The sequence below is a fragment of the Chionomys nivalis genome, chromosome 1 (assembly GCF_950005125.1).
Source record: "Chionomys nivalis chromosome 1, mChiNiv1.1, whole genome shotgun sequence".
Taxonomy (NCBI): domain Eukaryota; kingdom Metazoa; phylum Chordata; class Mammalia; order Rodentia; family Cricetidae; genus Chionomys; species Chionomys nivalis.
This window is the reverse complement of record NC_080086.1, coordinates 62,456,801-62,471,992: the sequence shown is the minus strand read 5'-3', so window position 1 is coordinate 62,471,992 and position 15,192 is coordinate 62,456,801. Positions and strand designations below refer to the sequence as shown.

General features: G+C 47.7%; 1 protein-coding gene across 4 annotated transcripts in view; it reads right to left on the bottom strand.

Moving 5' to 3' along the window:
• Positions 1 to 15,192, bottom strand: part of Eefsec (eukaryotic elongation factor, selenocysteine-tRNA specific) — a 226,172-nt gene that overhangs the window by 30,057 nt on the left and 180,923 nt on the right. For 2 of the 4 annotated variants that reach the window (XM_057770227.1, XM_057770235.1), the window contains one exon: positions 5,754 to 6,413. The exons of the other annotated variants lie outside the window; for them this stretch is intronic. In XM_057770227.1, coding sequence (XP_057626210.1) covers positions 5,754 to 6,413 — 660 coding nt within the window. The remainder of the gene's footprint in view (positions 1 to 5,753; positions 6,414 to 15,192) is intronic. 4 annotated transcript variants of the gene reach the window in all.

Genomic DNA, 15,192 nt, shown 5'->3' with positions numbered 1-15,192 from the left:
AGCTTTCTACTGTTTCCAGCCACCTGACCCTGCATCTACTTCTGAACATGAATGCAATCGCCAAAGTGCTGAGAAGTGGAGCTGGGCTCCAGTGATCAGACTCTGACCCTGGAAGGCAGGCAGAGGTTGGGGCTATGGTCAGCTTAGAGCACTCGGTTGCAGTGGACCTTCTTAACTTCAGCCTCCTAGGACCCATGTGTCCAAGGGTCCTCGGCCTCCACCCTGTTGGCTGGGAGCCTGTCGACAAGAACAGCATGACAGACTGAAAGAACAGGAAGCAACTTCCTCCAGGGGTTGGGGTGCTGCAGATGACCTGCACAGAACCTCCAGGCCTGGGCTGTCCCTCCTGCTCAGGAAGAAACAGGTGGTAGGATCCCTTGTTAAGCCTTGGGCAGACTTAACAAACCATCAGTAGTGGAGCTGTACGAGCCAGGAGCCTGAGGCGGTGCTGGTCAGACTTCAAAGCTGGCCAGTGCTCTTGGTGGCGTCTGTATGTTTACACTTGGTTGGGTCCATGCCTCAGGCTCCTCAAGTCCAGCCTGAGGCCTTTCTGATTGGCGCCATGGGGCCAGACCTGAAGTAGCCAGTATGCCTGGTCTGACCCCCTCCCACCACAGTGGGGGCAGCTTCTTGCCACTACTCAGCCTGGACCCAGGGATGTGTGCCATGAGCAATGCTCATGTGAGCCACGGTCATGATGCACAGGGCTCAACAAGGGCCACCTTCTGGCTGGCAAAGTACTAGCACTTTCCATGTTTGTTTCCTGTTCTTTATCCACTTGCCACACCCTGGGGCCCACTTTAGTGCTGTGCACAGTTCTCTGGCTCTTGTATGGGTTCTAGATTTAAAGAGAGCATGTATTAAGAGTTGGCAGAACCTTTCTCCAGTGTACCATTAGTTGTGTGGGGCTGTGTGAGCTGCCAGGTGTTGAGAACCACAGTGAGGCAAGAGGATGGTGCTGGAAGTCAGAGGGCTGGTGTCCTGAGTATAGCAACAGTTAGGATGCATTGGGCACGTAGGTAGGTGCTTCTGGGCACCAAATCTCACCTGTCTCACTTCTTTCTTAATGCCAAGGAAGGCAGAACTGCTAGGGAGGAGAAATGTGGACCCATGAAGCAGGTTCTGTCAGACCTGGAAGTTCTTGGGATCCCGATAAACTGGGTTAGGAAGCCTTGAGTCATAGGCTGTGGCAAGGCAGGCAAGACAATGGCTGAGGCCTCCTCCACAGGACAGCTTCTGTAGGTCTGGTTCTGAGGTGATTCCAGCCCTGGGAACCAAAGCTGCTCTGTTCCCAAGCCCACCCAGCCCTGACTCTGTTCACTGGATGCTGGCTGGGTGGTCTGGCTGAGGGCTTCCCCAGTGGCTCAGGGTCAGACTCAGACACTGGTTGGCCTCTTTGTGTCACAGAAGCAGCTCCTAGAACCTTCCATGTTCTTCCATGTCTGGCCAGTAGCTCTTTAGCTGCTCAAGACAGAGCTCAAAGGTCATACTCTTCTGTGCTGGCTCCACCATAAGTGGAGTTCTGCTCCCCCTCTCCTGACTCTCAGTCTTCCACCCCATCCATGGGCTCTGTCCCTGCTGGCCCAGGAAGATCCACTTTTCTGGCCTCTGGCTATGTGTCTAAATCTGTACGCACTAGCAGCCTGTTGAGGACAAGCCCAACAGTTCTGCTTAGCTGTGACATACCCTGAGCAACTCATAATTTCTGCCAGATCTTTACAAATCTACACTATTATGTACACAACATTTTTATTTACATATGCCCTAAGGGAGGCCAGACATTTCATCTGAAAATCCACACCCCATCTCCCTGGATTCCTGCTGGGTTTTACTTTTAATGTATCTAGTCCAGGTCTGTAACTGTGCCTGTTACTTTGCTTCATATCTGTACCTGGCCCTCCTCTGTTAAAGGTGACTGTCCACTCATGCGGTTGTTCTGCTTAGCTACTGGCATTCTTTATTTTTACCTTTGCTTCTTAGACACAGCATGCCAGTAGAGTTTGTGTTTTAACCCTATATATTAGTTTGTCTTTATAGTTGGCATTTATTTGGTATGGTAAGTACTTCTTAATTCTGTCTTCTGTATCTTTGTTATCGTGTTTTAGCACTGTTCTTGTTTTTCTTATTTTTGTTGGTTTATCAAGTTCATTTCGGTTTTCCTTCTGTGGATAAGCATTTTTCCAACACTTCCGTTCCATTCATTATTTTTCTGTGCTCAAAATCTGATTCATATTTTGTATTTTCCTCTCAAACAGTACACCTTTAAGTGATACCCCCCTCCCTACGTGCTAGCCTACTGCTAGATAGGCAGACCTGTGGAGCATCTCCAGAGAGCTTCTGGCCCTTCAGACTTCCCTTTCCCCTCCTCCTGAGTGACACTACAGATGCCCTTACCTCAGTGAGCCTCTACACCATGGCCCAATTCCTGGGGCTGTGGAGCAAGCAAAGCTGGTCAGTTGTAGCTGTGACCAGGATTCCCTCACAGCAAGATCATGCCTTGGCAAGAGCTGTTTACCACGTAGACAAGGAACAGCAAACTGACCAGAGGGTCAGACTTTGCCTAGACCTGTTCTTAGATGGCTTGTGAGTTAAGAATAGCTTTTTGCCTAATGAGCTGAAAAACATTTTTTAAAAAAGAATATTTCATGACACATGAAAGCTAAGTGAAAGTTAAATTTTAGTGTGCACTAATGGAAAGTTTTATTTGAACACAACCATATTTAGGTGCAGCTCCTCGCTGTTTCTGAACCTTACTAGCAGGGAAGCAATTGAGGCGGAGACTGAACAAGGCATTAGGGGACTGTAACTGCAGGAACATTGATGGCTGACAGTCCACCCCTCCCCCCCATCTAGAGATTTGTTTGTTTTTGTTTTTTTTGAGACAGGTCTGCAAAGTATCTCAACCTTTTACTTTCTATTCTGTACTCTTTGGAAGGAAATCATATAATCTCTGCTTTAGTGGAGAATGATACTTTATTTCACCTTTGCAAACTTTTCTATGTAGTTCAGGCTGCCCTGGAACTCCCTATGTAGACTAGGTTGTCTTGAACTCACAGAGATTCTCCTGCCTCTGCCTTTGGAGTGCTAGTGATTTCTGTTAGTAGTGTAGAGCCCTCATATGGAAAGAGATGAAAGGGTGAACTGTGGAGGCTCAATGGGGTGTGGGGTATCATCTTATTGAGCCCCATTGGCAAAGCCCTGAGCTTGCAATTATTTATGTTAACTCAACATACCCTAACATTACAATATTCTTAACTCACACAAAAGCAATGATTAGAAAAATGAGAAAATTTAAAATAGTATATTCCATCACTGTAGATACAAAATAATTAAAAATGGGAATGAAGCTGGTATCAAAGTTTCTGGGTGGCTCATTTGTTAGCCAAGCAAAGAGAGCCATTTACTAATGGTAAGTTAGTTAAATTGTGTTTGACTGCACCTGGTGAAAAAAAAAAGTATCCAGAGAAAATAAGCTTACTTAGGATGACTAGATTTGGAGTAAGAACTGTTGCTCAGGCTGGGCCTAGGTTCCACTTACTCTGAAGAACACCCATGCATTCAGGCACATCTACAGGCAGTAAAGCAAGCACAGCAGAGACTGTGTGCCCCCAAAGTTAGCGTCTCCTGGGTGCCAAGCACTGGCTGCAGGACCTTGATTAACATTGTTTGACCCTGCTTCTATTTCAATTTCAGCCTCTACTGTGAGGGTGATCTAGGCCTCCTTCTTGTGTATTCAAGGACTGACATAACATATGAAGTCCACAAAGCTGACTACGAAAGATGACACCTTTACAAGGGAAGGAACAGAAAGCCCAGATGCCTTCATCCATGCTCAGATGGTAAGTATTCACTCACACCTAGCTATGAAGGTAGGGTGTCTCTTCACTAGCAACTTAGGACATCTCAGGTACCTAAGCTGACTGAGTATTCATAGGACACAAAGTCTGTCCAGGGCTGCAGAGCATAGGATAGAGATCTGCCTAGGATATCAGATTTAACCTTTGTAAGATGATCTGACCACCCAGAAACTTCTTTGGCAGAGGCACACCTAGGAATGTCTGTAGTCAGCCAGCACAGCCAAGGATGAGAGTTCAGGATATTTTTTTTTTGCCTTGCAAAGACTACCCATGTGTACAAGCTTGAGTCAGCATGTCTATCACTACCCTATTGCTGTAGACACAAGACTCAAGTTTTCAGCTGTTCAACATGGACTCCCTCTTTCCAGAGACCTTTCAGGCCTTCATTCTTGGACTGGGGGTACATGATTGATCCCCTGATGTGTACACACAGACACACACACACTTTTTCCCTATCCCTCTGGGTTCAGTTCTGTTAGAATAACATAGCTGCCCCTCAGAACAAGCTTGCTGAGCACTTGGGAACTATGCTACTCTGGCTTCTAAAGCAGTTCTCAAATGTGAAGGTGCATGCTTCATGCCTGTGAGGTCAGGACTGTCTACATTCAGATGGATGTGCCCACTGAGACCAAACAGTCATCCCTGGTGGCTGGAGAAGCCTGTGACTCTCACAACTGCTTACGTGGGATCTGATCCTGTGACTACAAGTCTATGGTCTGATGCCTCCCTGGACTAAGTATAAAAAGGCTGGTGGCTCTGGGCTGCCCTAGACTAGTGACAGGACACAGATCAGCATGTCTCCAGACCCTTTCTGTTGTTCTTGGGAGGCCGGGGTCAATTCAACAATGTGTTTCCTTGCTCCTCACTAGTTCTTCCCATTCTCTAAGGGAAGTGACAGGCCTGAGGGAGAACAATTAGATCTGGAGTCATACCAAGAAGACATTATTCTCTGATAGATACTTTACTACAGAATAATTACACCCCATAATGCTACTAATAAATCAAGCTGGATGAACAGCTCTGTGCACTTTATCACCACATCTGCAGAAGCATCCCTGCTGTGCTGAGGTGGATGGAACTCACCCAGGCCAAGGTCCTTAGCTGTGGGACTGATCGAGCAGAAGAGGCAGGGAAGGCAGAGAGCGCTAGCGAATACCCGCAAATTAGAAAAAGAGTCCCAGAAGTGTGTACCTGTATCCTACAGGTGTGTACTACACAAGGGTCAGGCTTTGTACTAGTTGCTGCAGTACAAAGATGGAGAGGAGGGGCTGCCTTCATGCTGATTTGGTGGGAGCCTAGCTACATCCTGGGACCACACACAGCTACCAAGCCCTGTGGTATAGCCAGAGGGCCAGGTAGACACGATAGTGAGGCCTGGACCCTCAGAAGCCCTTCATTCTAGGTCTGGATTCCCTAGAACTTCAGGAAAGGTACCACATTGTACAGATTCCAATGACAGGCCTGCATCCCAGAGCTTTGTCTAGTTATAGTGACCCCAAGGACATCAGGAAGCCAGTGACTTTTCTGGTCTTTTCTCCTCTTGTTCCTTATATCTATGAAACCACTAGCCCTTTCCTACCCTGTAGGCAAAGTAGACCTGGACTGTGCCTAGGTACTCCTACTAGTCATGAGAATCTGGGCTGGGTCTGGCAGGAGCGAGTTGCATGGAGCCCAGGGTCCAGCCAAGGTAGGGGCTTTGGGAGAGGCCAGACTGCTAACCTGGAGGCTCTGGCTATAGTCCAGCTCTGTGAGTGCATGATGGGAAGCACTCAGGTCGCCCTGTACTCTGGCCTAAACTATCTAGTTTAAAACCTGAGGACTGTTGACTCTGGTCCCAGCCCACACTTGGGCCTAGTACTGAGCAAGGAGAGGAAGGAACCCGAGGGTTGAGCTTACCCGCTCTACAAGACCATGTTTGTGTTTCAGCTTGTATACCCTCAGTGCTGGCAGGAAGCTCTCTGTGTAGTTCTTATCTTCCAGTCCTTGTAGCAAGACACCATGGAAGGCCAGCCGGCACGTGTTGGTATGAATGTCAGCATCCAACCTGGAGCCAATCACCAAGCATAATCGGGGGCAGGTAACTGGCTTCTCAAACTCCACCAGGGCCCATTGTTGCCTGGGGCACTGGCCCCCTGGGGTGTGACCTGCTTTCACGTCCACCTCATCACCACCTTCTGTGGCTGTGGGCATGGAGTCTTTGCACAGGTACTGCTCTTGGAAGAGGTATTCTCGAGAGAGGTCGAAGAAATCAAGTTTGGGCTCCAGATCAAAACTGTCGGGAGCCGGGCTAAAGAACAGCATGCGGCCCATGACTGTCTCATGGCCCACTGTGATATGGAACTTGGCTTTAGTCTGCAGGGGGCCCCGAAAGTAAGGGATCTTTTCCACAGAGATGAGGGCTGCGTGAATGGTGTGCAGAGACTCAGGTGCACACACCAGCCCACGTTCCAGCAGCTTGGGGTCAAACTGGGTGACACAGATGCCCAGTCGATCTCCTTGTATGGCAGAGGTGACGGGTGTGTGGAACATCTGCATGGACTTCACTTTCTTCACCACCTGATCAGGAGCAAGAGGGAGAACATGTAAAATCACAAGCCCTGAAGCTGGGGCTGGGGTGATTCTGCCTACCCATCCCCAGTCCTGGTGGAGGTCCAGGCAAACAGTAGAAGGGAGGCCAGGGTTTAATCAGACCTCTTTGGGCAAAGAAAGCAGCATCCCCAAGAGTTAAGGCCTGGTGGCGGCATGCATCTTTAATCCTAGTACTCAGGAGGCAGAGGTAGGTGAATCTCTGTGAGTTCGAAGCCAGCCTGGTCTACAGAACGAGTTCCAGGGAGGAAAAAAAAAAAAAAAGAGAGAGCCAAGGCCCAGGTTAGACCACTTTCCAAATCTCATCCCTGTGCCAGCACAAGAACAGTGGTCACTCCAGTTCCCTCTCTTTCTTGGAAGCTGCTTCATCCAGGATCTATACCCTCTGGCTTCCTCCTTTTCATCAGCCATTCCAGCGCATTTTAGCCCACTGCATAGCCCTTGACACCTAGTTCCTCAGCTTTCCAGTGTGCCATTTGCTTTGAAAACTCAGGTCAGATGACAGGCTATGGAGTCTGTGACTGAGGGCAGGACTTGTCCCTAATTCCTGAGTAGCCCGCTCTTCTGCCTTTCCTCACCCATGAAACTTCCACTGTCTAGCTTGTGTCTGCCTGCCAAGGCTGAGGGCTCGCTGAGAAGGGTCTTCCTCTGGTTATTTGACATGTTCCCTGTGCCTAACATGTGCCAGGCTCTATTCCAGGGGAAGGACCAGAATCAGCTCTGTTTCAAACAGCTTAATATCTAGAAACAAGAAAAATTATCTACACAGGCCATGCAGATGTTGTTATTTTGTATAGCATAAGTTAATTCATGAAAACGTATATTGATATTTACTAAAACACAATTCTACAATGTAGGTGCATGAGCCATGAGAAACATAACATGGCCCAGGGTGGGGAAAGCTCTGGTCTTACACAGGCAGGGAGAGGAGCACTGCTGAGGCAGCCCCTGAGTGAGGCCTGTGAAGATCCAGAGCAAGATAGCTCTAGGCAGAGGCACCAGTAAGGGCCAGGCCCAGAGATGGAGTCTCCTGTGAAGCTAAACAGTTAATAAAGAGGCAGGAGGGCAGTTGCAGGCTAAAGGTCAAGGCCTAGGCGCCATGCATATCATGTGGAGCTACATAAAGGGGCAATGTGATCTTATCTCAGTTTCTGAAAGGTAACTTTTGACTCCACACAGAGCAGGCTTCTGCAAATCAGGAGCAGAGACAACAGAGCCCAAGATGGTGGCATTCCTCCTATGCCCCCAACACAAGATGCCATCGAACAGTTTCAGTTGAACAAAGCAGAGTTCACGAAACCCATTTCAGAAAACTCAGCAAGAGGAACAGAATCAGCCTGGATTTTTATGATTTGGTTACAAACATCCCTGCCACCGGGGCCAGAGGCAGGCACCCACACTTTTCCTTCTGGACACAAGGAGAATGCTGTGCTGGTGGCATCGGGACTTGGAGCCTTTCACCAGGGTATCAAACTCAAGTGTTTGTTTAAAGATCATTAACTCCCCACCCACAGGGTCAGAGGGCAGAGAAAGTGAGAAGCAGTGTCAAAAGCTGCAGCCCAGATCAATCAAAGAGAAATGCAAGCCTTCTCTGAGGTGGCCTAGGAGGCAGTGGGTGATGGGGGCGGGGTCCTGAAGACTATTAACTCACAGAACATCTACCCTAAATGTACTTGAATCCCTGCCTCTCCCTGGGTCAGCGCTCTACAGCAGATCTGAGGAGGAAAGGGTGTCACAGCTGCTCCCGTGGCTCCAGTCTTACTCCTTGTGACCTTTATACCCTCACCCACAGCTCTCAGGGGCAGGAAGGCCTTCAGTCAACCGAGGGCCCCTTTATATGGGTAGGCTGCCATACTCCTCAGACCCTCAGGCACCTATGAAGCACTCTGTAGAAGGTGGAGTCCCCCAGTCTTCAGTAATACTCTTCATACAGCCCAACTACACACCCTCTGCATCCCATGTGTACAGCACACCCATAAGCCACAAGCCACAGCTAGAGGACTCTGGAATGAGTCCTCACACAGTGATTCTGAATGTCCTATGCTTTGCCATGATTCCCTTCCTGCTTAGGTTTCTTCTTCTTGACAAATTCTTGGTATCCCTAGCACCCAGGGCACTTTGGGAAGGGTTTCCCTATATGCACCCCAAACAAAGCTGCACACTCTGATCCTGATCCTGCTTTACAGGGCAGTCACCACTTCTGCAAGGTGGGTTAAACTCTAAGGCAGTGAACACCCACTGTAGGCTTATCAGTAACTGCCCCCCCCCCCAACGCCAGTGTCACCAGTCCTTGATCCTACTGTGCACTCCCTGCAAATGTGCTGCATGTATTCATTCCCTCTCCTTTCCCTTACACATGACTGTGTGCAGGCTTATAATGCGTGCAGTACAAGTCGCCAATCACACTGCCTGTGTGAGGGGCGGGGCTTTTTGAAGGAGTGCACTGTAGATAAGGTACTGAGAACCCTGCAGCTCACTGGCAGGGGACTGCCTGCCATAGCCTTTCATTTAGTGTGAGTTGGGCTCCTGTTCACACTTATCTGCAGTGCTTGTGATTATTGCTGGAAGGGCTATGATGAGCCTCTCCTCTCACATGGATTTGACCTGGTACCTAGATGAAAGATGGGCTCTCAAGAACTCGGATCCTATAGCAGGACTTCAGGGTCTCAGGAGTGTTCAGTTCTGTAGGTGCAGACATATATTTCTACCATCAGGGTGCGAGACCAGCTGCTATATAGTCTAGCATTGCTAGATTTCTTAGCATTGCTTGCTGCTCCCACCCAGCGCCAGGCGAGTTTCCCTCACAGCATGCTCTCCTTTCAACAGGCTCATGTTCTCAGGACTGAAATAATAAAGAATGCCTTGCGAGGGCATAAGAGCAGAGAGGAAAATAACTGAAGATCAAGATTCCAAGGGCCGAGACAGGAAATTGTGAAGCAGATAAAGATGGGGACAGGCGGCATGCCACTACTTTGGCTCTCCATGGCACATGCAGACAGGACCACCAGTCACCAGGGAGCTTGCAATCCACCCTGGGAAGCTATGAATAGAGGGCTGACCTAGATACTAACAGAACAGAAACACACTTTGCTTCCTCTCACTCATTTCTAGTTTTGTGAGACTCTATCCACTCACTCAAGGACCACCAAACATTCCTCACATAATGCAGAATGAGCTAGCACATGTGTATTGCTCAACATGTCTGCTACATTTCTTTCACATGTAAGTTCAGAGCCAGGATCTGGGCAAGAAACCAACATTACTGACTCTATGGATCTGCTACCTGGATATGGGAGCCAGAATTAAATCTTCAACTAATGAATATTAATTGCATGACTGTGGGAAGGTACAGAGAGAAAATATCTCAAAATAATAGCTCTACATTCCCAGACCTTAAGTGAAATGTGTATGCTAGTTCTTCCTGTGTTCACACAGCTATACCCCTGTTACCTGTTGCCTTTCTAGGTACGTCCAGCTTGGCCTTGTCATGGCCCATCTATGGTAGGCCCTGTCCTGGTTCTCTAGAATTAGAATGCACAGAAGCTAGGTGATAGGGCTGGAACACTGCTGTACCCTGAGCAGGATTGCACAAGGAGGCTCTATGCCCCGACCTCAGCCCTCCTGTGGAAAGAAGGTACAAACTCAGTGAGGAAGAGAGGGGGAGGAATATATCAAGCAGGCAAACAATTTTCTAAAACTCAAGTTTGTGCTTGCTAAGCACTTTGGTCCTTTCTCATTAACAAAGAAGCTTTACCATCATCTGGGTCAGTTATTCTACATAAAAACCCTATGAGGCAGGTCAATATTTTTATATTCAATTTTATGGATGAAGAAACAGAGGTTTGTGATGTCTCCAAGGTCACAAATAGGCTGAGACTTGGGACAATAAATGCCAGGACTGCAAGGCAGGCCTGACACTCAGTCTCCTCTCCTGAGTAGCTGAGCAGAACCCAAAGCCCAGGCCACTGGAGCTGAGCGCAGATTGAGCAGGAGTATGCTGTCCACAGAGCATACATGTCCAAAGTTCCAGAGAGGTGACTGCATACCACCACAACTTTCCCAAACCCACCAAGGCCCTCTGGTGGGTGAGGAAGTAGCTGAGAAAGTAAGACTTGCCTTGAAAGCCTTAGAAGTGCTAGCAGACACAGCCAGGCCTACCTCTCCACAAACTCTCTCTGTCTAATCCACCATGCTGTCTGCCCTGGCAAAGGGTGGCAATAATCTCATGCAAACTAAGCCTGATGGTTTTCTCAGCTGCGCTGCCCCAGCACCCAGTTTGCATTGCAGGTGCATTTTGGTACCTTCATGGAAGAGAGGACACAGAGCCTGCTGCCTGACATACTTCCTCCAGCTCTCAAGTATCTGCAGCTTAGTTTTCTGGTGGTTGTATAAAATGCCACTGTCTGGAACAACTGGGTTGGGTCTCACACTACTTCTTTTAATTAAAAAAAAAAGTTTTCTTTTTAAAGATAGTCTTGTGTAGCCAAGGCTGGCTCTGAACTCACTATGTAGAGGATAAAACCCTGAACTTCTGATCTTCCTGCATCTATCTTTCAAGTGCCAGAATTACAAGCGTGTGCCACCACATCTGGTTCATGTGGTGCTGAGGCTTGAACCCAGGTCCTCATGCAAGCTCTCTATCACATCTTATGATAGCTAATCTTGGCTGTGAGTGTGATTATATCTAAAATTAACTAAAACCCCAGCGGTTGGGTACACCTGTGAGGGATTTTTCTTAATTGAATCATTTCCACCTTTAATCCTGACATTTTGAGATGGGAAGACCCACCTTTAATCTGGGTCACATCTTCTGGTGGCACCTATATAAAAGGGCAGAGAAGAAGGAAGCTTGTGCTCTTTGCCTGCTTGCCCTTGCTCTTGCTGACAAGTTCATTCCTTCACTGGCATTAGACACTGCTTCTTCAGGATGCCAGCATATACTGAAGAGCACCTGAGACATCCAGTTTGGACTGAGCCAACTACTGGATTTTTGGATCTTCCACTGAAGTAGCTGGACCACAGCCTTATTAATTATATATATAGTTACTCTATCAGTTCTCTTTTCTCCAGAGAAGACTGACTGATAACTCCTAGTCCTCTACTGCACTATTTTCCAGGGAGACAGTCTGGAAAACTCACATCTAGTGTGCAGATAGAGGAACTGTAGGTATGCTTATGCAATTCTCATGCCCAAGAGTCTTCTAGCTTGAAAATGGTGCTCTCACTACATAGACTAGGACACTGAGGCCTGCGAAGTTAGGTACTAATACCACAGCTACATGTAGGATGAGTGTAATTCCATACAGAGGGCTTTTTTTTTTTAATTGAAAAAAAAATTTTCTGCCTCCTCCCCGCCTCCCATTTCCCTCCCCCTCCTCCCGCCCCTCTCCCCCTCCCCCCACTCCTCTTCTCCTCCCTCTCCAGTCCCAGGAGCAGTCAGGGTTCCCTGCCCAGTGGAAAGTCCAAGGTCCTCCCCCTTCCATCCAGATCTAGGAAGTTGAACATCCAAACTGTCTAGGCTTTAAGACAGAAGTGCAGCAGGATCCTGGCAGCCCCTTGCCTAGTGAGTCTGATAGACACAGTATGCTCTTTGGAGGAGCAGCCGTTTAAGACCCTCAGCTTTCTGCACAATCCACAGGTGCTTGTGCAGCTGCCCAGATCAAGCTGAACAGACTTTGTGACATGAATCAATTTCTGGATGGTGGTACCAGCGATGAGGAAACTGGATCAACCTTACCCAACTTCACTCTGGAAATGAGCCTGTGCCTTGGCCGAGGTCAGCATGGCACAGCTTTGCTGTGACTTAATAAAATGTAAATTGGGGCAGAAAAGAGACACATGGGTCTGACGCTAATGAGCAGGATCAGTTACTTCAATTCAAAGAGGTTCAGACTAGAGGGGGAAAATGAAATAAGCTTTTAAAGATCAGTCTAGGTTGGGCTCCATCAGACCTAACCAATTTTGTTTAATAAGGTTTCAATTTGGCTACTCTTATTTCTCCCTCTTCTTCGAACAAGGCTGTGTACAGATAAGACATTTTCCTCTCCCTAATGCATTTAATCTCATCACACACACAAAAAGGCAAACTCAGGGCTCTGTGTGAGGACAGCACATATGAGCCTCTGGGGGCTGCTGGGGGGCATCCCTGCTGGCCAAGGTTGGGCTGGGGAGCAAAATGCAGGTCAGCCTGGGGCATTCCATTCTAACCACTTATTTTTAGAGAAATTAAAGCCATTCAAAACCAGAGAATCAAGTGATGTGATATCACCTGTGTTGCTCTGCCAGGCGCTGACTAAAATCCCAATTCTATTCCACTCTTGACTGACTTGCAGCAACTATCCTCATGAATTCAGTGTGTCCTGTTTTATACATTTACATCCATGCACGTGTTCCTGGGTAGTATAAATACTTGTCAGTATATATGAAGGCATGGTATCACTGTTTATACTGTCTCTCCCTCAGCATTGTATTTCTGACATTTATTCATACCAGAGTACGCAAATACTCTGTGTGTGTGTGTGTGTGTGTGTGTGTATATATATATATATATATACACACACATCAAATAACATGTATCTATATATGTTATCTTGGTGTGTGTAGTATACACTAGTGGAGGCCAGAGGTCAACATAAAAGTATCTTCCTCACTGCTTTTCACCTTACGCAAGACATGGCTTCCAAGATGAAGGGAAGCAGCAGGTTTGCCTTCAGTCTGTCTGTGAGGCCAAGCCATATCACTACCTGCTCAGTTCCACTGGTGCCAGGTCCTTATTAGCTGGCCCACAGCAATTCCCTCCTTTTCCAGCTCTCTCCATCTTCCTCACTCTGTATACAAACAACTCAAACACCAATCTCAGGAAACCCTTAAAACAGCTGTAACTTCTAGTATGTCTGTGTACTGCTGCCTCTTGGGGTCCTCCATGCTACACCAGCTCTTAAAATGAATACATTTACTTCACTGGGCACTAATCACTGATCCCTGACATGGCCCTGGTCATGTCTCTCCATGTCAACGTCACAAATTCATTCTGCCCATTAGCCTCCCAGTGGCTCTGACAAAGGGGGACCGTAAAAGTGACAAGGGGCCTCTAGGAAGCCCTATTCTTCCTCCAAGCCACCCCTAGTATTTGTCATCCCATAAAACTTTAAACTGAATTACAGGAACATTAGATTCTTCTGTCTTCCACGCAACTGTGCTTTAATTGTGTTTGGTGGCTGCTGGGTTTGGAGTAAAGAATCCATATGAGGTAACCTAAGGGGACCAGCTGTCCTCTTGGTGGCCAGAGGCCCTCTGCATAATGGAGCAGCAAGGGTGGCCACATCTGGGTCCCTGGGCCTTGGCAATGAACAACATGTGCGTTTAAATCTTAGGTGGACAGGAAGGGTCCCTCAGTTCTGGGGCTACCCTATCTTCATCAAAGACCAGCATGAGGCACACTTGCATGAGTCTCCCAGATCCCAGTTACCCACAGCAGTGAGCAGCCCCAGTACACAGAAGAAAGCTTGAGAGCCAACTCATGCATGGAAAGCCTGCATCTCAGGCCACACCCACCACCCAGTGTCAGAAGGCAGGTGGGCAAAAGTTCAGGCTTGAAAAGAGGTACAGATTAGGTACTCCAGCACCCTAAGACTAAGGGCTGGCCCTCCAAACCATGAGCAACATGACATATCATGCAGCTATTTTGTTTTTTCTATTGTAAGGCTAAAGTTATAATAAACAGAACTGAGAAAAAGAACATATGAGGAAGGCTGTTTGGAGTCATCACCATTTGATGATGCACTCTGAGAGGTGGGCATATAGTTCAGTGGCAGAGTGCTTGCCTAACATGCAGACGGCCCTGGTCAATTCCCAGGCCACAAGCAGACATCCCTCAGAACTAAGAAGTTCAGACTCACACTGGTGCCAACCAGAGGCTACTCCAAGGTTGTAAAGCTGGCTACCCTTGTTATCCATTGTTCTACAGACCAACACTTGGCGAGTAAAGTGGTATTTCCATTTCTGGAGATTGCTGGACAGACGACACTTTCTTTTACCCACTTCAAAGAATAGCATGAGGTTCAATATGAAACTGACCTAGACTTACAAGTCACTTTTGATAGCAGTCTGGGTCTCACTGGTCTCAGGAGGTCCAACAGTGCCAATTAGCTAGGTAAAGACACGCTCTTGTTGCTCCTCTGTTGTAGAATATTATTTTAAGGTATGTTACTTTAGTTTATGTTGCATTTGTTTAACTCTGTGAAGCTGTGACTCTTTGCCTGTCTAGAACACCTGATGATCTAATAAAGAACTGAATGGCCAAAAGCAAGGCAGGAGCAAGGACAGGTGGAACTGGTAGGCAGAGAGAAGATATAGAAGGAGGAGTCTGGGAGAAATAAGGAACAAGAGAACAAGGAGAGTGGGACACTAGGGGCAGGCCAGTCAGCCAACCATCCAGCCACCCAGCCATGGAGTAAGAGTGAAAGTGCGACATACAGAAGAAAAGCAAAAACTCAGAGGCAAAAGGTAGATGGGATAATTGTTTTAAAAAGCTGGCAAGCAACAGTCAAGGCTGGCCATTTATAAGAAAAAATAAGCCTCCGTGTGTGATTTATTTGGGAGCTGGGTTGTAGACCCCCCAAAAGAGTAAAACAACCAACACTCCTGTTCCTCTGTCTTTATCACACTGTTCTCATTTCCTTTCTTGCCATTATTGACCCAAGATCCAACAAGGCAGTGGGCCTGGATTCCCCTGCCTGGGCTTGTTGCT